Source organism: Apteryx rowi, unplaced genomic scaffold (assembly GCF_003343035.1).
Source record: "Apteryx rowi isolate R43461 unplaced genomic scaffold, aptRow1 scaffold_648, whole genome shotgun sequence".
Classification (NCBI taxonomy): Eukaryota; Metazoa; Chordata; class Aves; order Apterygiformes; family Apterygidae; genus Apteryx; species Apteryx rowi.
This window is the reverse complement of record NW_020450925.1, coordinates 319,903-340,584: the sequence shown is the minus strand read 5'-3', so window position 1 is coordinate 340,584 and position 20,682 is coordinate 319,903. Positions and strand designations below refer to the sequence as shown.

The 20,682-nt window shown below is 38.1% G+C and overlaps 1 protein-coding gene across 1 annotated transcript in view; it reads right to left on the bottom strand.

The window, feature by feature from the left end:
• LOC112975012 (vitellogenin-1-like) overlaps positions 1 to 20,682 on the bottom strand; it is a 42,134-nt gene that overhangs the window by 7,090 nt on the left and 14,362 nt on the right. Inside the window, exons 12-28 of the mRNA XM_026084599.1 lie at positions 19,786 to 20,003; positions 19,606 to 19,703; positions 15,652 to 15,776; positions 15,464 to 15,565; positions 15,259 to 15,378; positions 14,811 to 15,000; positions 14,626 to 14,719; positions 14,322 to 14,507; positions 9,143 to 9,287; positions 7,324 to 7,543; positions 6,277 to 6,446; positions 5,032 to 5,646; positions 4,892 to 4,948; positions 3,731 to 3,913; positions 2,477 to 2,683; positions 1,601 to 1,743; positions 962 to 1,100 (exon numbers count right to left, since the gene is read on the bottom strand). Of these exons, the coding sequence (XP_025940384.1) occupies positions 962 to 1,100; positions 1,601 to 1,743; positions 2,477 to 2,683; positions 3,731 to 3,913; positions 4,892 to 4,948; positions 5,032 to 5,646; positions 6,277 to 6,446; positions 7,324 to 7,543; positions 9,143 to 9,287; positions 14,322 to 14,507; positions 14,626 to 14,719; positions 14,811 to 15,000; positions 15,259 to 15,378; positions 15,464 to 15,565; positions 15,652 to 15,776; positions 19,606 to 19,703; positions 19,786 to 20,003 (3,012 nt within the window). The remainder of the gene's footprint in view (positions 1 to 961; positions 1,101 to 1,600; positions 1,744 to 2,476; positions 2,684 to 3,730; positions 3,914 to 4,891; positions 4,949 to 5,031; positions 5,647 to 6,276; positions 6,447 to 7,323; positions 7,544 to 9,142; positions 9,288 to 14,321; positions 14,508 to 14,625; positions 14,720 to 14,810; positions 15,001 to 15,258; positions 15,379 to 15,463; positions 15,566 to 15,651; positions 15,777 to 19,605; positions 19,704 to 19,785; positions 20,004 to 20,682) is intronic.

Genomic DNA, 20,682 nt, shown 5'->3' with positions numbered 1-20,682 from the left:
ACTGGAAGCTAACACAAATGGATGAAGTTTAAGTGATAATTAAGTGACTTCTTAAAAACAAGTTAAGTAACTGGATAAGTGGACGGATGTGTCCGGAAAAGCAGGCAGCATCCATTACAGGCTGAAAACTGGCATGATGTGCCAAAGTGGTAAGATCCCTTACTGCGGTTACAAACAAATTACATTTACCAAGAGAATCAAATTAATGCCTAACGTGCCTACTTCTTCATTACCATATATTAAAGATCCTGCAGTGCTAAAGCACCATTTAAGGTTAAAGACACACTAATTTCTCTGTTTATGAATAGCTAGCTGTTATTAATTTGCCACAGATTCACAGGGGAAATTTTTAAAAATGGTGCACAGGGATTTGGTGGACAAGGGCCAATTAATCATTGGGATTCTGCAGATAAAGCCTATGCAAGCTGCTCTGCAAGTGCAACCTTTCTAGTTTGGTTAAGACAGAGTTGTGTAAGTAGATGTCTAAACTTGATCAGGCCTGTCTCATCAAGGATGGTCACTGCAGACTTGGACTTAAACACAAACCTGGGTAGAGGCTCTACATGGTTGGAACTGAGCATAACACAGATGTTTTCAAGGCCTCTGTTATCTGCTCTTCAGCCCCGTATATCCCACAGAACTAGTCACACTGGGTAAAATTAATAAAGGTTTGTGTGCTGAACAGTCATACTTCAGGAAATTTGGGCTTAACTGCTGTTCTCTGCATGGAAATAAAATATTCAACTACAGAGTCTGATTTTCAACTTCAGCTTATTGCTGTGTTGCATCAAAGCAGTAAAAAAATCAAGGACCACATATTTCAAGACCCATGTATTCAGGGATGTAGCAGCTTCTCTAAGAGGTAATGTTTTGCCATTTTTTTTCTTTACATAAAGTATCATAATGTTTATTAGCTGAAAATCCATTCAAGGTGAGGAAGGGGAAAAAACCTGACACGTACCCCAGGAGCTTTAATTACTGTATCAATTGTCCGTGGAGATGTTGCAGCTGCCCTTACTATAAATTCATGAGATGGATTTCTCTGATGTGCTTCTGAGAAGCCCAACATGAGTGCTGCTCCAGGAACGTACTGCATGAATCTAGAGATAAACAAGATGTGACAAACTCAGGTCCATAAGCAAAGGATGAGGATTACTGGCAGTTCTGAAAAACTGAGAAAACAATGGGTGAACTGAAAAGCCAAAGAAATATTACTTTGGGTCAAACTAAATGCTTGGTTTTATCCACAGGAAACATACTGTTCTAATTTTAATGATCTTAAGTATTTTTTTTTAGAGACCAAATGGAAGGAAATTTCAAAACAAAAAGCCATTTTGAACTGAAATATCAAATAATTTAATTTTGAAAATGCAATTAACTGTGTCAAGTTTTTAAATATTTGGGGGATACCTTTTAATATGAAATGTGAGGGAAATAAAAAATATTCACAAAATAGTTTTGTGCCATTGAACTTGTGTTTTCCATCAAAAACAAAAAAGGTTGGGTTGAAAAGTTTCATCCAGTTCTTTCAGTGTTTTTATAAAGCCCAACTACTGCAAGGAGTACAACACAACAACCTAGAAGAGAGCAAATTACATACACCATGCTTGTCTTTTTTATCCAGGATGGAAGACTTCCCCATTGCACCTTCAGCTGCATGGCTGGTTTCCTTGCCAGCTGGCCCGTGGTAATCCTGGCTTCTATTCTGTAGTCTCGGCACTCCTTGCCCCATCTCAGTCTGGCCTTTATGAAACAGGGAAATAGTCATCCAAATTTCAGAAAAGAAATCACAGCACAACTGAATACCATTTAAAAATGTAAATGTTCCTGCTTTTCTGAAACTTCAGAATGATCCTTGATGCCCCTAAGTCTCTCTTTCCCTCTAAATATCCTCATGGAGAAATTTTGACTACATCTGGAAAAAATGTGAAGCTGAGTAGAAAATGAAGTTCACTAGGCTGTGCTAAGCTACATGTAGATGTTCCTTTTCCAAAGCAGACACTGAAACATTGTATCAAAGAAAAAAATTGCCAGACTCCAGACAAGCAAACTGGTATTTAAACAAATAATGAAGAAAAAATAAATCAGTCAATTTTTAAATTTTCTTCATACTTCTACAGGTATCAAAAATATATAATATATCAAGTATAATATAATATATCTATATATATCAAAATATCAGTATATCTCAATATCAAAATATAATATAGAAAAATATATCAAAATATGTTTTGATGCATCTTCAAAGTCAACATTTTTCTGTCTGGTTAGAAAGTGTTTTTTAATTTTTTTTAATTTGAAAGCCTGGGAAAAGATAGGAACATTTTTTGAAATTTCATGAACATGTTGTGAAACACATTTCAAAATATGTATGTTCTCCCTGTTTGATTATTCTAATCAGCAGGTGCTATATGGTTATTCAGAAAATTCTGGGCTGTCTAGAGCTCTTGCTTGGCAAAGTTGACTGCGTGCTTACCTGTGCTTTCAGAGGCAGTATTACAGCATCAGCACATGCTTTCCAACTGGTTTCAGCCAGCTGAACCACAACTAGTTGCACATCAACTTTGGCAGCATCAGAACGAACATATGCTGTAGCTTGATAACCTTGATTTCTGTTGTCACTCCTTACTGCCTGTGCCACAATCGTAATGCCAGGTGGAATTACGTCTCCCAGGAAGTTGCGCTGAAAAACAACCCCCAACCATCTGTGCTTAAGTATTTCTCTGTATTCASTTTGGAACCTACAGTCCCGTTTGTGTTACACTGATAGCAGGAAGCATTCCTTGTCTTTCATCAGTTTGGTTTGTCGTATATATTTGCATACCCCCAATATTTAAGAATAAATCTGGTTAGAATCTTAATTATTTCATTACCACCAGGAATTTTCAAAGATGTAATTGTTTTAATGAGGAATCCAAGACTCTTCCGAACTACCTCTATGCACTTTTTAAGATTTTGTGTATTATTGTAATATTGGAAACAGATGCCTATGATACATACTAGACATCTTCATTTCAGTATGTGCATTCACGATGTAAGTTACTATATAATAGCTTCTTCAAGACAACCGATTGTTTTGAAATCCTTCTGACTAGCAGAGTCCCCTTACACATTGACTGTATTTGCAGGGCTATTTATTCTATTATTATGTAGATACGTTAACTTAGTACAATTACAGAATACTAAGTGTGCACTAAAGATAAGGATGATCAGTGCTTAATGGGGCTTTATATTTTCCAAGCAGTAATGAGCATGAAGATTCTGATTTTAGTTACACTCTACATGCACTCATGACCTCGGGTCTACATTATAAAATAATTTGGAGGATTTAAGTTAAAAAAAAATCTTTAAGTAAAATCTATTTATTTCCTCTGCAGTTGCATTTTTATGTAATTGCAAAATATTTTCCATTTTGAAGGTTTCATAGGAAAAAGAAAATTCTATCCCCTTTAGCTTATAACCCCACTCCCTTCAATTTTTATCATTTCCAAATCCAAGTTTTCACATACTGCAAACACTAAAGGAAAATTTACTCAAGAAACCAACAAATGAAACCCCAAAGCCAAGAGAATTTGCAAAAATGTCAAATTACTTTGACTTTCAATTTACAAACTTAGCATGCGAAGTACTTCCTGGGCCTAACTCAGAAACTTAGGGTACAACCACCTCTAAAATTCCTGCTCAGCAGTCAGCAAAGCCCTACCATTTATGCGTACAGTGCAGAGACTACCTCACGTGTTAAGCTGGAACCACTCCTGTGATGAAWGCCAATTCCTTTGCTAACGTGGCTCCTCCTAGAGGTGCTGCCAGTATTTCCCCGGTGGCGGTGGCTGCTGCTGCTGCTGCTGCTGTGGCTGCTTCCTGATTCGGAGGAAGATGATGATGAGCTACCTGATATCTTCTGATCTGGATGCTATGGAACAAAAATATGTTATGAAGCTATGGCATGGCTTCTAGATCCAGGAGAAATGAAAAATGTCTGCTAATGGAAGCTGTTACTTCTTTAGCTTTACAAATGCAAGAACACATAGAGGTAAACAGTACTATAGGTCAGGATTCATCACTGTAAATTGTATTTTTACAGTGTAGACATCTAAATCAGATTATCAGTATCAATCTGTAGGCAATGGAGAGGCTCAGACATATTTTCAGTGTGATTCTTATTATTCTAAATATGAAATATGTTGGGTAGGAATGTGCCTTGAATCCACCTGTACCTCTCTGCTGATTAGGAAGGCCATGTAGATAATGACTGGAAATGGAGATTTCACATTGTAGAGGTCTAACATTAGGCAAGGTGAAACCCACACTTACTAAGTGATCAGAAATATCCATTTTAATTTAAAATGCTGTAAAACATCTTCCTACTCATAAGCAGGGTAAATAACAATTTTCTAGGTAACACTTACAAAAGCTACTACATTATCATCCTTTCAATGCATACTTAAAATTTCTCTGTGCCACAATGCATAGTCAGCCTGGTTTCTGATACCATCTACATACATGATGAGTTTGCTTTACTGCTATAATTATCTAAAAAATGAGGAGTTAACAATTCCTATTGGAAGATCCTCTGGTTTCTGTTTTTTATAATTCCTCTATGGACTTTCTTGGCTTAGCTTTCACTGTACTGTACCGTATCTAGCCCAAAGGTGTCCTGACCAAAAATTTATGGTTTTAAGTGCTGCAACAACAGAAGGGTGTAACAAGACCGTTGATATTTTAATAACAGAGCAGCTTATTTTGGCCATCATCAATGATATTACTAAACAATAAATAAGGTAGATTCTATAGAATGCTTAAGTGAAATGAACCTAACAAATCCCTTTAGTAATATGCTTGGTCATATCAACTATAATGATAGGAGTGCACACTTGAAGTTTGGACCTACCCAATGGACATGAGCAGACCTGAAGCGGAGTCGGTACACTTTCGGAAGGTAATTCTCCTGCAAAATTCCACAATAAGTTATAGCCTGCAGCTCAGTGAGGATCACCTGCTAGTAGAAGTCATAGCATTAGAAACTTTTACCCATTCTGTGGAAATGTCGTAACTACTGTGACTGTTAAATTGGGACTTGACGTGTTTTGTCTCAGCTTGTCTGTCATATTTGCTGGAGTGCTCCTTGCTGTGGCGATGGGGTACACCAACACTTTCACTGCTGCTGCTGCTTCTGCTGCTACTACTGCTGCTACTCTGTGTTTTAGGCCTCTGCTCATGAACACTTCTCCCTCCAACAGCAGCACTGGCATGTGGAAACGACGCGGGCTTGGGATGCTTTTTACCTGTACGTTTCATACCAGGTGCTTTGCTGCTGCTGCTGCTGCTGCTGCTGCTGCTGCTGCTGTCACTGCTGCTTTTGCTGCTGCTACTGCTACTACTGCTACTGCTTTTGCTGCTACTGCTTTTGCTGCTGCTGCTTCCACTACTACTGCTCTTGCTGCTACTGCTGCTACTGCCGCTGTCCCCAAAGGGATAGAATTTCTTTCCTTTGGCTTTAGACTGTTTTGTTTTCAGATTTATCTGGGTGCCTCCCTGTGAGGCCCTGTTGTCAGAGTCACTGCTGGAGGGGCTGCTTGTTGTACTCTCAGTGCTTCCACTGGTGCTGCTGGCACTGGACGATGAGCTTCTTGATTTTCGTGTCCCCTAGTCAAAAGTACCATTGGAAAAAGAGAATTATTTTTCTGTGTCTATGCAGAAAGCTCTAAATAAAATCAGATACAGAGAGCTATGAATCTCTTTGCTGCCTCAGAAGATAAGATGTATGCCTGAGATAGCAGCCTTGCAATACAATAAAAACACAGCTAAGTAGAACAATCCCCCAAACCCATGTGTGATAATGAACATGTGTAGAAATTATTGATCATACAGTTATGTAACTAGTGTTAGTAATGACAGTGCTGTAGCTGTGACTATCTCAAGGCAAGCTGTTTAGGAGGTATCATACCTTTTTGCAACAGCTGCAGTAGCTGGAAGGAACAGACAATCTTTTGGGCACACAAAATCTTTGGGCCTTACATAATTGTGCTAGAGATCTTCAGAGAAACCAGCAAAACCAACCAGCTCTCCCTAATCTCCTTCACCTCACCTACTGCAAAAGAAATGAACCCCAAAAAAAGACCTGCAGAAAGACTTGTGTACCTAAAAGCTTGTCTTTATTTTCCAATTTTTGTGTACTATCTAAACAATGAAGGCTACTTAGTAAAAGCAGTAAAAATAACTAAGCTTTGTGTATTGTCTCCCACAAATCTGGAAAGTGGATTTTTACAGAAGTACCTGGCCATCAGTATCATCAAGGATTTTCTTCACTCTTTTAATTGCTTCTTTGCTGGAAGATACTTGTGTCTCTGGATCTTCAAATGTTACTAAGCGTACCATTTTTGTAGGAGCTTGGGCCCCTGCCTGAATCATGAATTGTATTTTTTCAATAGGTGCCTCTGTATAAACTGAAATTGCACAAAAATAATATTAGTATACTAATAGCTGTTACTAATAGCACTAAATAGTAGAATAAGCCAATTTTTTCTGCAATTTATTTAGACATTCTTTCACATCTGAAAATGTAAATGCTCATTGGTTATTTCTGGTATTGAGTAACTGGTAAAATATTTCCCTAAGAGCTGAATGTTCATAAGCAAATTTTACAAAGTTAACACAGCACTAGATTCTTTTCAAGCCAAGAAACAGTGATTGGCAGATCTAAGTCAGTGAATTGGATTGCCTAAACAAATAATACTGTGGGATAGCGAGTTAGGCATCAGAAAGAAATTGAAACTTGTCTCTTGACAAGCATTCTTGTAAAGAACAGCCCAATGGCCATTAGTCTGATACTTAGGAGACCTAGATTCAGTGGCCTGCTGTGCTTTCACTTCTTATGACCGTGGATTAAGACATTAAGGACTAGATCCTGGCAAGGTTAATCCATAATTCCTTTTAACAGTCTGGGCTTTTAGAGAGTAGCTGCAGGACACTGCATCAGATCTGTTGCCCATGTCCAATTGCTCTGTGCCTGCATCCCAAATCCAGCGTTTCGCGATATATCAGACACCCTCTGCAGGCACAGATCAACTCTGCCTCACACTGAGCATGCAGAGTGGAGCTGTGCTGTATGGCCACTCATTGAGAGAACTGAGAAATCACTGCTCAAAGGTGGGGAGAAATAGATTCTCGCTACAAGTGTAACCTGCTGTCAATACTGGCAGGCTTGAAAGCTTTAACAGTAGTTTTAATGGTATTTAAGATACAACAAATATACATACATACCTATATACACACACACAAAAACACATGCATTACTTTCTTTTTATGCACGATTGTATTTACCTGGTTTGAAGCTCATTCTGAGTGCGTGTTCTCCAACTAGGTAATAAAGAGGCACATTTTTGATAAATGCTGCATATATGCTTTTCCTCTCAGTGCACACTTGAACTCCAAATGTACTTGCATTGAGGCACACGGAGTGAACAAATGGTTCCTTCTGGGAAGATGAATGTCCGAAGGAAAAGGAATTTCCTGATGAAACATCTTCTGCAGACTGTCTGTCCTGTTAGATAACATACAAGTCATGCTGGACAACAGTAAGAGAAATTCTAGCATGCTATGACTCCTGTTTCAGTAATAGAGTTACATATATTCTGCAAAAGGAATTAACCAGTTTCCTTGAGATAGCAAGACTGATACAGAACAACCTGGTTTTCAATACCATGAAGTTATCAGCTGAATGGCTTAATTACACTATCTAAAGTAGAAAAAGCTTCAGGATCTGGAAAGTTATATCACAAAAATAATTCTAATAATTTCATTTTGTTTTCTCTGAGTATTTAAACTGCATTAACAGATTCTTGATAAATCTGAATGTGCTCTAGAACAACTGGAGTTCTTTAATTTATGATTGGGTCAAACTACATAATCTTTATCCGAGTCCATGCAAATTCTGTTGGAGTTGAGGTCTGACAAGAATATAAGGATATATCAAGACCAGAGATTTCCTAGATGGTCAAAGCATATCAGATGTTAGAAGTTTCTACCCCAAAGTACGTAATACACATATGCTAAGCAATGCTCCCAGAAGAATGAATTAAAATTAATTAAAATAAGAATCTAATCCATGAAATCAAAGCTATGATTTCCTGGAGCAATGAAGCAAATAGCTGAAGACACATAACCATAAGCTTTCATTTTACATGTTAGACAAGGTTTGCAATTAATTTTTTGCTCAGATTATTATGTCTGACAAGATTCCTAAGTTGTATGTGCCATAGTAAAAAAAATGGAATTTTAATGCTAATCATTTTTTTCCAAAGGAAATTCTAATGATACTGGAAGATGCTCAAGTTAGTGCCATTTTTCAATTGCTGCTCATTCAAGATTAACTGCAGAGTGCTATATTTTCAGGATGCATAACACAGAGGCACAAAGTAGAAGAACTTGGCTTGTTCCAGCATATTGGAAATTTCTGTAATTGATAGCACGTTTGCATATGAACTTCTCTGTAGGAAAGTGCTGTACTCACCCTCCAGTTGTCTCTTATTTTATCTGAAAACCATTTAGAGTTGCAGGACTACAATGAAACTGAAACAGGGCAGTGTATTCCTTGCCCTTGTCAATCTTTCACTGAATTAATTGTCATGGTGATGTCTTCATGATGCTGTCCTTAGTAGAAAGCCTGTACTGGCTTTTACTGAAAACTGTAGCTCATAAAGTTATTTGACTTGACACATAAATTGATATACATCCTTGAAGTAGGAGAGTCCAAGCCTAGAAGCATTACATTTGGTTCCACTAGTCAAGTACTGAAGCAGTCTGGTGAAATAATTATGACTGTCTCAGAGATGTARCGATTGCTTAATGGTTACAATGGACTTTAAAGATTGTGAGCCTATCCTGTAGATGGCAGTGTAAAATTAATTACCAAAGAAATGCTCTTGCTTCTGAAAATGATGATGCAAGTCGGATGTGATTACACTCCAGATTTTAAAATAATGTTACTATAGGGCTATTTGTGATGTTAGATTGAACCTGACCTACTTTGAGAGACGTAGCCTTGGTCAGAGGTGAATCATACATTTCTCCTATGGATAAAAGAAATGGTCTCCCACTGATTAAAAGTCAGAAAGGAATAGTCAGACCCTACATCAGTTACCCTGATGTTATCAGTCTCGCCTGATGCAGAATCTGAATCGAAGGACATCTTCATTATGTCAGGCACTGCTTCAGGTAGAAGAACTGGAGTCATCTTACTAGCAGCCAAATCCTCGATATTCCGTGTAACAGCAAATGTCTTAGACCTGCAGAATAAACATTAGGGGGAATCTGTATCAATAAAGCACTCCTGAGGAAAAGACCTGAATAACGTCTTGTAGCACGTACTCAGCAACAAGTATCATACCTTGCAAATTGCTTTACAGATATTTACAGCATCTTTCCTGCTATTGATATTTTCAAGGACTGTGAAGATTGAATAAAAACTTGGACACATCTCAGGGGCAGATAGCTCATAGTTATGCTTTCAGACTGTCATGTACATGTTAAAAGCATTGTAGTTGATGGGATCTTTGTATGTCTAATGCCTTTAAGAATAGGCCACTTAGAAGTCTGGCTGTGGCTTAAGATATTAAAATCTTGGGTCTCTTATTTGGATATTTTGTTCTTTAAAATTTTTGAACTCAGGTTCTGTGTATTTGCTGCTAAACTTGGTTCTCATCTCCTGTAATGTTACAGTTAAAAAATACTGCCATAATTCCAAAAAACACTAGGGAGTGGTGGCTACCAAATGCTGTTTCCTCTGCAACTTTTGTTAAAGTATAGTTAAGAAAGAAGCCTAGACTCATCAGAACAAGTGTCTGGAGCTTGATCTAACTGTACTGGTACAGATTCATGACTTGGCAAGACATCGCAGAGACATATCAGAAGGTTCAGAGCCTATTTACATAAAAATCTTCAATACCTAGATTCCTATGTTGTGAGGCTAAAGAGTGTTAGGATCCAGGTCTAGTGGCATAAGATGCAACATGAAACTAAGACTATCACAGCTAAATATCCTGAGGTCCTGGCTACTTTAGGTTCTTCAAGAAAGTTGTTCCAGTGCTGTGACAATTATAAATTTTGTCTTGGGTCAGGGAAACATCTTGAATATTGAACACTTTTGAGAGAAGAAACCTCTTTCCCTCAGCTAATAACATGTGCTAACTCTACCTTATTAGCCATTTATCTCCACTAACATTGAGCTCAAAATTCCCCATGTATTGTTGCTCATGTATTAAGTGCCATGGGGTCACTGTGGCCTGCCAATGGAGGTGGCCTTTGTGACAGTGAATGGAAAGATGGTCTTCAAAATGGTCTCTATTTTAATATGGTCCACACTGTACTAGTCTGAACTTTCCAGTCTAACCTATTTGAAAGATGAATTTGTATTCATTTGATAGTGCTCTCTTCCTCTTGAAGGCTCCTGCCGTGCTGTGTGCACTGTAAAGCACACAATTGCACTTCATGTGGAACACCTCAATAAAACGTGTGTCACCTGTGGGCTTTGTTTTCTTTTCCATCTCTCTCTTTTTTTAGATAAGGACATGACAGCAACGCTCCACGCTGGGTGAGAGTAGAACCTTGAAGAATGGAATCTGAAATAAAATATTCTTCCTAACAAGCTGAGTGGATAAAAGAAAATACAAATCAACTTGCATTTCAGATGGCTCATCTGGGTAAAGGGACAAAGAAAGGAAATGGCTTTTATTTTAATCCCATTCAATAATTCAAATGACCACTGAACTGCAGGCTGGGTCTCCAAGGAGAAAGCTCTGGGGTTTCTTTTCCAATTTTTTTTTTTTGTATTTTTTATGCCAATAGTCTACTCCTGCCACCTAATGAAAGTGGAGGATCGATTCCTCCCTGTTGAGCACAGAGAGCTGACAAATGTAGCTGCATCACAGGTGACACATGTCAATGTCTGCAGAATCACACGGCACAGTAAAAATACGCTACAAGAGCCAGCTCTGGTGCTTTAACAAGAAAAACAGTCACAAAGAAGGCCTAAAGCTATGGTATGAAAGAATTTGTTCTCTCTGATCCCACACAAGGGAGAAAAAATAAAAGGGAGATTTTCCAATATGTATTAGTGTATTTTTTGGATGAGAGAAGAAGCTGTGCTATAGTATAAGCCAAATTCACTGCATGGGGAAGGGGCAAGCAATTCAACTGTGTTGGGCCCATTAATGTTTCAGTGAGTGTGGCCTTATATACATCCCTGACTTGGAGACAGAAGAGCTCAATGTCTGTTTAAAACAAAAAAAATCAATGCCAAACTATTTTTACCAGGTTTTAAAGCATGGTGTGACAACATATCTAAATAAATGAGAAGCAAGTGAAAATGCTAGCACCAGATCCTCAACTCTYGTTCCACTGCAGTGAAATGAAGGTTCCTGCCTTTCCTTCCCAGCATCCTCCTGACCTTGGTGCAAAGGTGTTATAAAAACAAAGACATGAAGTGCGATGTCACTTCCCTCCTCTGTCCCCAAACACACAGTGCTGTCTTGTGAGCTCATGCACCAACTCTTTTGCATTTTCCTTTATACATGTTGTATACATGTTGTATACAGTGCTGTAATTTTGTAATTCATATTATAAGATGCCCATGTGAAGCAATTTCTGTTTTTCCTACAGTTAAAACAAGCAAAAAAGCCCCATGATACAAGCTCTATTCAAGATTATGCATATACTTCAGTAGCCTGTCATTATGAATATGTGATATATTTGCAAAGTGCATTCTCTGGCAGCTCTCCATATTTATGCTTTAATCACAGGGCTCTAATTTTCCCTGAAATTTATTTGATTTTTACTTCTTCCTGTAAATTTTGTTAAAATGTATATTTAAGTAGCCATCTGTAGTATACCAAATAATTATGTTAAAAGAGCTTTAAAAATAACTATTATTTTTAATTAAATTTAACTTTGATAGGATTGAAATGAAACACATATTCTCTACATAGCATGATTAATTATTTTGCTCTGATTTTGCTATAAAGAGAGTTGAGTCTTTAATACTGTGTTTTGCCTTGGGAATGCAATCTTTCAAGCACCAAAGTTTTTTTTTTTTTTATAGGGTCTGTGATTTCTCACCTGAGTTTCTCTTTGGCTCTTGGAAATTCATATAAATCCCACAGTTGTGACAGGTTATAACCTGTGTGGCATATATGATATAACTGAACTAAATGCTATTGAAGACTGTTTACTTCCCCAGTCTAGGTGTAAGAGCTGATAAGAAAAGTAATATTATATCCTAGCTGGCTTTAATATCACAATACAATAGGAGGTAAGTCACTGACCATCAAGCAAAAGTGCCTAATACTAAAATATTTCGAACACAGCTCACAAACAGCTGAAAGAGCCATAGCTTTCTAGAACCATTTCTTTAAATGGAGAATTTAAAGCTTATAAGGGACAGTGCCAGAATATCTCTAAAATATTAAATTGTTTATTTTTTGGTGGAGCTATGCAAAAGGAAGAGAAAGGCTAACTAAGCTTTTGGACTCATTTTATATAGATATACATGCATTCTTTCTCTATATAGGTCATGCTTACTTGTTTCTCCTCATACCTTTCAGATTTTACTTTGCTTGTTCTTTGACCTCCTCAGTGATGTGGTTCAATGTTACATTCTCCAGTTATTGCTTTACCTTCACTTGTACTCATTGCTGTTTCATTGTTCTGTGTGATTTCCACTGATCATTTGTTTTGTAACAGTGAACTGGAATGCTTTTTTGGAAGAAAAAATTGATGGTGCTAAAAGTTAGCTAGTGAGTATTAGCTTCCTTAAATGCTTGGCATTATAGAGCTATTTCCAGCTGAGTTCTTCACTTCATAAATGATAATGCTGCAGGGTCTAGAGCAGGGCTTGGGCTGGAACTCATAGGTTCCTCAGCTGTAATCACCTACTTCCGATACTAATTTGGTTTATGTTTTTTGGCATGGCATTTAACCCTTTTGTGTCTGATTTGATTCCCCCCTAAGTCAAATGAGGAAAATATTTTTTATTTTGCTTTGCAGGGAGGATCATTCTGCTAACATTAATAGCTCATCTTGAGGCTCTAAATTCCATATAAATGCCCAATATTCTTATTTCAGTTCAATATCCTTTCTGAGTTCATTGATGTCCATCTTGCCCTCTCCAACACTGAGAGCTAGTGAGAGCAGCTGTTTGCCATCCCAGATGACCTTGAGAATGGGCTGTCGTGGTTTTCACAAGAAACCAAACAAACAACTTTTGGGTTGTGGTGCCCAAGAAGCTCACACGTACCTAACCACTGCTCTGTGAATTGCGGAAGCACTCGTTCCTCTGCAAGGAGAACCTGATTACAATCATGTTTGATGGAGTGAAGGAATCATCTCTGGGAGGAGGTTGCGATGTCGAATGCTTAATAAGATGGTCTGTGACTACTGAAGAGCAAGGGAGAATAATGATTAGCCTCTGTGGTGGCTAAACTGAAGAGACCTAAAGAGCTCCTCTGGGCCAGCAGCCATGAATGCTAATTGCAGCTGGATCAAACAACTGAGCTCTTTTGTTACGGCCATATTTCTAGAGCAGAAACTTGTTAACATTTCTGGGGATTGTATAACAGCTGATTTCTTGTCGGTAATGCTTCTTCCTTTGTAAGGAATTTTCAGCTTGTCTTTCTCAGTGTTTTTTCGTGTGTGTGTGTGAAGGTTTTCTAAGCTTTGGTCTACTGCTTTGATTCCTTGGACATACTCTTTCTGTTTTCTCCCTCTCTTTGTGCTTGTATTTCCATCTGTTTTCATTTGTTTGGCATCTGGCTACAATAGTTTTCCAGAGTGTATTGTAATTGCATGCAATGATAATAAATCAAGTAGACCTAAGAGGCAAGAAAACCAGATGCCAGCCACAGGGAAACCAGATAAAAACACAAGAAAYACCAAGTTCTCTACACTTTAAGGCATCAAGCACAAATATATATGGATTGTCTTTTATAACTGGAAGAATTTATGTGGCTTATATTTTACCTAGGGTCTTCAGTACAAATACATGTATTGGGATAGAAGTTTTATGCCATGTATGCTTTAAATAGCTTGGGAGTCTCAAGGACTGAAAAAAATGGTCCTAAAGATGATTTTCAAGTGAAGACCACAGGAGATATAGCATATTTCCAAGCAAAGCTTTGGTTCACGTCATTCTGTTTAAATTAAATAAACGACACCAATCTCTGCTGGTTAACCAAACTGTCGAAGGCATAATCCCTAAGCAAATGATTTATTTTATTTGGAAAGATTCTGTATTGCTATATAGAAAGATAATAAATGCTGTGGCCTACCTTACAGTAATAATGTTAGTTTCTTCTTTACATGGTGGAATTTCAACTTTGATGCTTTTTTCCTTCATATGGGCGGTGGCAACAACATTCACAGGGACATGAGCATTCATTTTGGTATGCGCTTCCAGTCCTGCCTGGATCATGCGTGTATTGATCCCCATTACAAAGGTCATGTCCTTAGCCATGCTGAAAAGTTAGAATGAGATGGTAAAATTATGTACATACAGTAAACAGCTGTTGAATTTTTATGACTGGCCTCTGTCACTTGGAAATACGATTCTCTTATTTTATGCTAAATATTTACCTTAGACTCACTTTGGATCGCAGCCTAATGTTGGCATTTAGTAACTCAGTCAGTCTGAAATCAGACTTTGGAGAAGGTGTAATCTGTGCTTGAACTATTACAAAGAAAGCAAGCAAAGTGTTAAAAAAAAAAAAACCCAATCCTGACAACCATGTTTGTATTGCTAAAGTCTTGAAATACGTTACCATTTCCTGCCACTTTTGTGATAGCTGTGTAATAGAAGCTTGTCTCCATTGGGAATCCAGTGCAGGTAGGCACAATACGGCGGATCTCAGAGGACAGTAAAGCCTTGGTCCACTGCCTCCCTACACCACTTTGAAGGCTACTGATTAATCTCCTTATTGAAGGGATTTTTTCATCAGGTCCATACCATGCCTGAAATTATAGAGTTCAACTTGTCTAAATAAGCAGAACTTGAATATCACGATCTGTTTCATTAACTGTTCCTCAGGAGAATGTCTGCCAGCAATGATTATAGCTAATCCTGATCAAAGTTTGAACTTATTTGCCTTGATTAATACTAAGGACAAAAAAACCTCTTGAATTAAAAAGCTAAAAAAGCAAGGGAATGTGTGGAAAAAGCAGTATTTTAAAGCTTTTGATGCTTATCTGGTGATGTTATCAAAGTAATACCTGCAATGCATTTTGGATGGTGTTTTTGTCAAGTTCACCGAAGAATAACTCTTGGCCGAACATCTTCAAGTAGCCTGATACAAAAGATTTGTCAGCAGAGAAGGCCTTCCAGTCAGAAAGCTGCATGAGAAGAAGGAAGTCTGATTCCTCATAAAATTTTGGGTATAGTAATACCTTAGAGATTTTCTTTTTCCTGAGAATTTACCGTTTTTAGGATTTCCTTGAAGTCATAGTCAGTCTCCCAGTCCTGGTCAGGGGAGTAACCTTTAGCAAACATCTCCTGCAGCCCTTCAGCTGTTATTCCCACCTATGGGAAGAAGGAAAGTGTAAATGCCAATTGGACGATGTTCAAAAGAAGGGATGAGGTGGCAAACTGCGGGTAGACCCAATTACCTCCAAGGGATCAGCAACTCTTCCAAAGAAATGTGTCCGCAGCTGGGACATTGCCATTGTTGGAACTGTGCTGCCTGCATTATTCAATACCAAATATTGAGCTGCCAGTCCAGTCATAAGAAACTCTAAAGAGAAACAGGCAGTAAAACACAGCACAGTTAGTTTTTAAAACCACAGCGTGCAGATTGTATCAATTTGCTAATTGCATTAGACAACCAATACAGCATGATAAGAGAAAGGCCAGAAAACCCAGCTATAAACTGATGTTATAAAACAGTCATAAACAGAATATTCTGCATATTTGAACTATTAATGGACAAAATTACAAGTCCCCTGCTCATTGCATAGCAGTTATGCTATTTTTCCAATTGCTTCTGGTAAATCATTTACATCCGGTCAGATTCTGCAATACCAGCTTATGAAATGCTTTTATGAGACATCATTCAAGGTAACTTGACAAAGGGGATCAGAACTGGAAACAGATTTGCCATCCCTTGCTAATAGTTTAGGGAAAGTGATATAGATGTCCTATAAGGACAGATGGTGAGGTGTAGATTTGTCTCCCAAATGACTAAAAGGCAAGTGAATGTATCTAGAATCCCACCATAACCAGAAATGAGCTTTGGAAAGTCAGTACAGCTGAGGTAATTGCAGAGCCCCCACTGATTTTAGTACCAGATCCAGCTCAAGAATATTAGTACATTTACAGAAATTACTTATTAATATATTTTCAAAAGTTATGAGAGGGAATTAGTCTTTGACCTCCTTCCAGAAAAGGAGTGGTTAAACTCCAATAAATTACATAGCTAAAATGTAAAGATTAGACAAGATTATTATTTAGTTCACAAATGTGTGGCTTTATGAGTACCCAAGACCAGACTTCTCTAGTGCCTCTCTTCTAAGTTTCAGATAACCTCCTACTTGTGGATTAAGCACCTTGCTACTCCTGCTTGAATCCATGCATGCTGACAGAGGTCCAGATGTTTGTTGCTTGACCCCCGTTTATCCCGCACACTGAATTATACAGATTCAGATTACTGGGACGGATTTTGATTTCTAATTTCTTGGGACAGATTCCAATTTTTCATGTATTTGAAAACCAATCTATTGGAAAGGCAACAGATTTAGGTCTACTAAATCTGTATGAACCAGCATTTCACTAGGTCACCTTCACTCTTTTGCTGCATTAGACTCCTTTATTTTCCCAAATGTGCTAGGTGCTGTCTAGCTACAATGTAAGCAATTCAGTAACGTTTCCTGGAATAGAAATACAAGTATTTATGCCATCTCACTGATGGCAGAAGAATCAGTGTAGAACATGCAGCAGGCAGCAAGGGAGAGATGACAAAAGTTCACATTTTAAAGCTGACCCCATAGAAAATAACAACTGAAGTGATGCCACACTGGGGCATACAAACTGACTTGAGACTTCAAAACATGAAGTCTAATTTTTCACTGAATTAGCTTAGCCAGAATGGTTCTAGGTGTTACAGACTGCGTGGACCCACCACTAGAATCAGATATGGTTCTTTTAGCCAGTTTGTTAAAGCTGCTTTTTTTTTGATTTTCTTACCCATGAAATCTGGTAGTTAAAACAAATATGGTACTTTCTGATACTTAATAAGAAGTGTTGCTCATAAATGATTAAATGATTATACAGAATTCATGAACTTGAAGAGAACATGGATCTTTTCCATACCTCAAGCATTACAAAGCTCTAATGCTCTAAAGAAATATTTACCAATGAAAAATCACACTGACATAGTCAAATGATGCACTGTAGCCACTTCATTGTGAGAGCTTGATGAGACCTGCATATATCTAACTAAATGTCATGCCCAAGGAAGAGGGAAAGAAAAATCAGTGATGGAAGAAAGCAGTCTTTGATACCTCCAAATATTAGTATACATATTTCATCATATAAATCGGCAAAAAGTTGTGCGTATTGAGAGTCAGATTCTGTCAGTCTTCATATTGAACAGTACCTAGGTCATACCTTTGATTTCAGTTACAGTGTGTAGAGCATAAAACACTATTCATGGTGGCCAAGTGCGACAGATTCCAGATTAGAGATACTTTCAGCTTACATTAGTGACTGTCATTAAAAATTCAGTATCTAGCACCACAAAGATCTGATGCTGAGGGCACATTTTTGTTTTTAGCATGGGAATAGGTACTGCATTACTGCAGTCACTATGGTAACTCCTCTAGAATGGGCTCAGGGAAATACATTTCACCTGTGACTAGTGGTGACAAATCAAATCAGAAAGGTGGAGGATGGATCCTCCTCCACACCARTGTAATATAGGACTGACTTCATCTAGCCAGCTGACTTATCTAAGTATAAAATTAGCATGTGTGAGAAAAGAATCTTCTTCCTTAGCCTTCAGGAACAAGAGGTCTAAGCATCACATCCGCATACTAACCAAATTCCCAAACCTTGTCTTCACCAAGAAGGTAGCAGCAATTCACTGATATGCTACATTCCCAGGCTCTCGAGAACAAAATAATTCATTCTACATAGCCCTTGCCAGCTACCCTGATGCATATGGTGCCTTCTTTCTCACTGTGTGAACACTAAGACAGCTTCATTTTAAAAGCAAGAATAAGAAGAGAAAATGAGTACCTAAAACTAGAAATGTGTATCTGCTTATTACTGGAAAACGTGTCTCTCCCTGAATGAATTTTAAATGGTACAAAAGTTCACACAGCGCATATTAGTGACTGTATTTCCTCAGGCACTCTCTGTCTCCATCTCTGAGGTAGCAAGTATGTGTATTATACACAGCTGTGATAGCTATGTGGTATATATTATACTTATTTTTATTATACAGCAGATTAAATGGTCATGTAAAATCTATGAAACAGAGGAAGGGCAACAATAACATCTACGAAAGTGTTCCAAACCACTTCCCCCTTCGAAAAAAGGCAAAAGTACTTGTACACTTAGCACTGCAGGTTTCAGATGTTTCAGAGTCTCTTTTTCTATTGATTACTTTGAAAAGAAGCTTTACATACACTGATAAATAACAAACGTGCTAAAAACATCCAAGAGTGCTCTTAGATAAACAGCATGTGTAAGGAGACTGTGTTTGTAGATATAATCTCCCCAGTCTGCCAGCTACATATGCCAAATCGCTGAGGCTGCCATGGTCATTTACATAGGCGAGTTGCTTAAAAAAAATCTCTCCTGAGAAATATAACATAAATGGAAAATGGAAATAGCTACAGTCTGACCAAGCAAGAGCCAGTTTGACCAGGCAAGAGCCTCTCCCTTCTAACTACTAATGTTCTTGATTTTTACATGCAGCTCYCATTGATTTAACTGGTCTGCCTCCAGATCCTGCACATGGATCTGTTCATTCTAGTAAAGAATTCTGGTAGGAAAGTGCAAGGAAAATCTGTAGCTGTAAGCCTGAGATGGCTGCTCATGGTTGCAATGAATTGTCACATCTCAACATTTTCAGCGTTTGCTGTGTCACTGGGCACTGTTGAGGGCGAAGAGCATTTAGCATCACATTTGAATTCAGCAAGAGTTGTAGGTGTTCACACCGGTAGAAATTAATCCACTTCAGCAGTAATTTAGGTCCCTTCTCTTTGTTTGGTGCTGAACAATGGCATGAAATTTGTTAAGCACTGCTGAGACTACAGAATTTGATACAAGAGCATGTGCCTCACTGGTTAATGAAAGTGGAGGGTTAGAGCCCCACAAGCCCTCTGGTAATTTCATGCTGGCAGTGTACAATGCAAAATACACAGGGACCTAAACACTCTCAAAATGGAGAGCCTGAGATTTTTGTTTCTCTGAATGCAGGAGAGCATGGAGGAGCAATATGCAGCTATCAGGTAGAACTGGGATCACATACTGTATGTTTTTTTCACACACTAACCCGTATTTATTTCTCTACAAAATCTTCAGATTCTTAACATTAGAGAGAGGAATTTGAACCTTACCTTTGAACATACTGAAGTGGAAAACCTTGCTGAACTGATATCCAGATCTGTCAAATTTGGGGCTTAATACTCTAATAGCCATTCTGCAGGCAGAAGCCCTGAAAAGATCCAGTGAGCACATTAACACCTCAGTAAGTTTATAACAAGTTCTTTTAGAGAAGGAATGCAAATTTTCCTTACATCAGTTGAAGATCTGGAGCTGTGCTTCTACCCAGAGCCCTCAGGTGAGAATAGATAAAACTTGCCACTTGCATGCTAGGTTCCTTCAGCACAGCATCAGCTAATGTCATCAGTATAGGAAGACCTGGCTTGGTTTCAAACAAAACTAAGGCAGCTAACATTCGGAGCTGAGGATGTATTTTGTGATTCAGGAAAATCTCAAGGGTAATAACTTGCACCTGAAAATAAAAGATACATTTAAATTTACTGTATGTTTGAACAGTTTGTCAATAGCTGTTCGTCATCGGTAAATGATCTCTTCATCACTGGTAGAGTACAAATCTGTATTAATTTAATTATTAGGGCAACAAAGTTTCTGGTTTCATAGTTTGAAGGCTGGAAAGGGCATTGTGGTAATGTAGTTTGACTTCCTACACAATCAAAGCCAAGGAACTTCTCTGGATAACTTCTACATTAAACCTATTCTACCTTTTTGAGCTACATCAAAATATATCTGCAGCATAACCACTCTAGGCAAAAGAGATTTCAAGAATCCATCACATATYTGAGAAGTGGTTTCATCACTTGTCCTTACCCATAAAGGTACGCCTTATTTCTAATCATTTGATTTCCTAAGGCCCTTTATGCTAGATTAAAAATCAAGTTTACTACCAGAAATCTCTATGCCACGTAGGCAATTTAAAATTGTGAATTTATGCAACAAATGTAATTCCACAGTACTACTTGTGACCGATGTGTTTGACCTCTACAATATTTAGTATCAAGACTAATTTCACACTGGAACATCTCCAGTTTCCATGAGCTGCGCTCAAGCCTTTGACCCCAACCTCAGACTGGGCTTGGACTGTCTAATACCCTTCTGGCCCCCATCTGCACAGTGCAGCTCCCGCTTAGGAC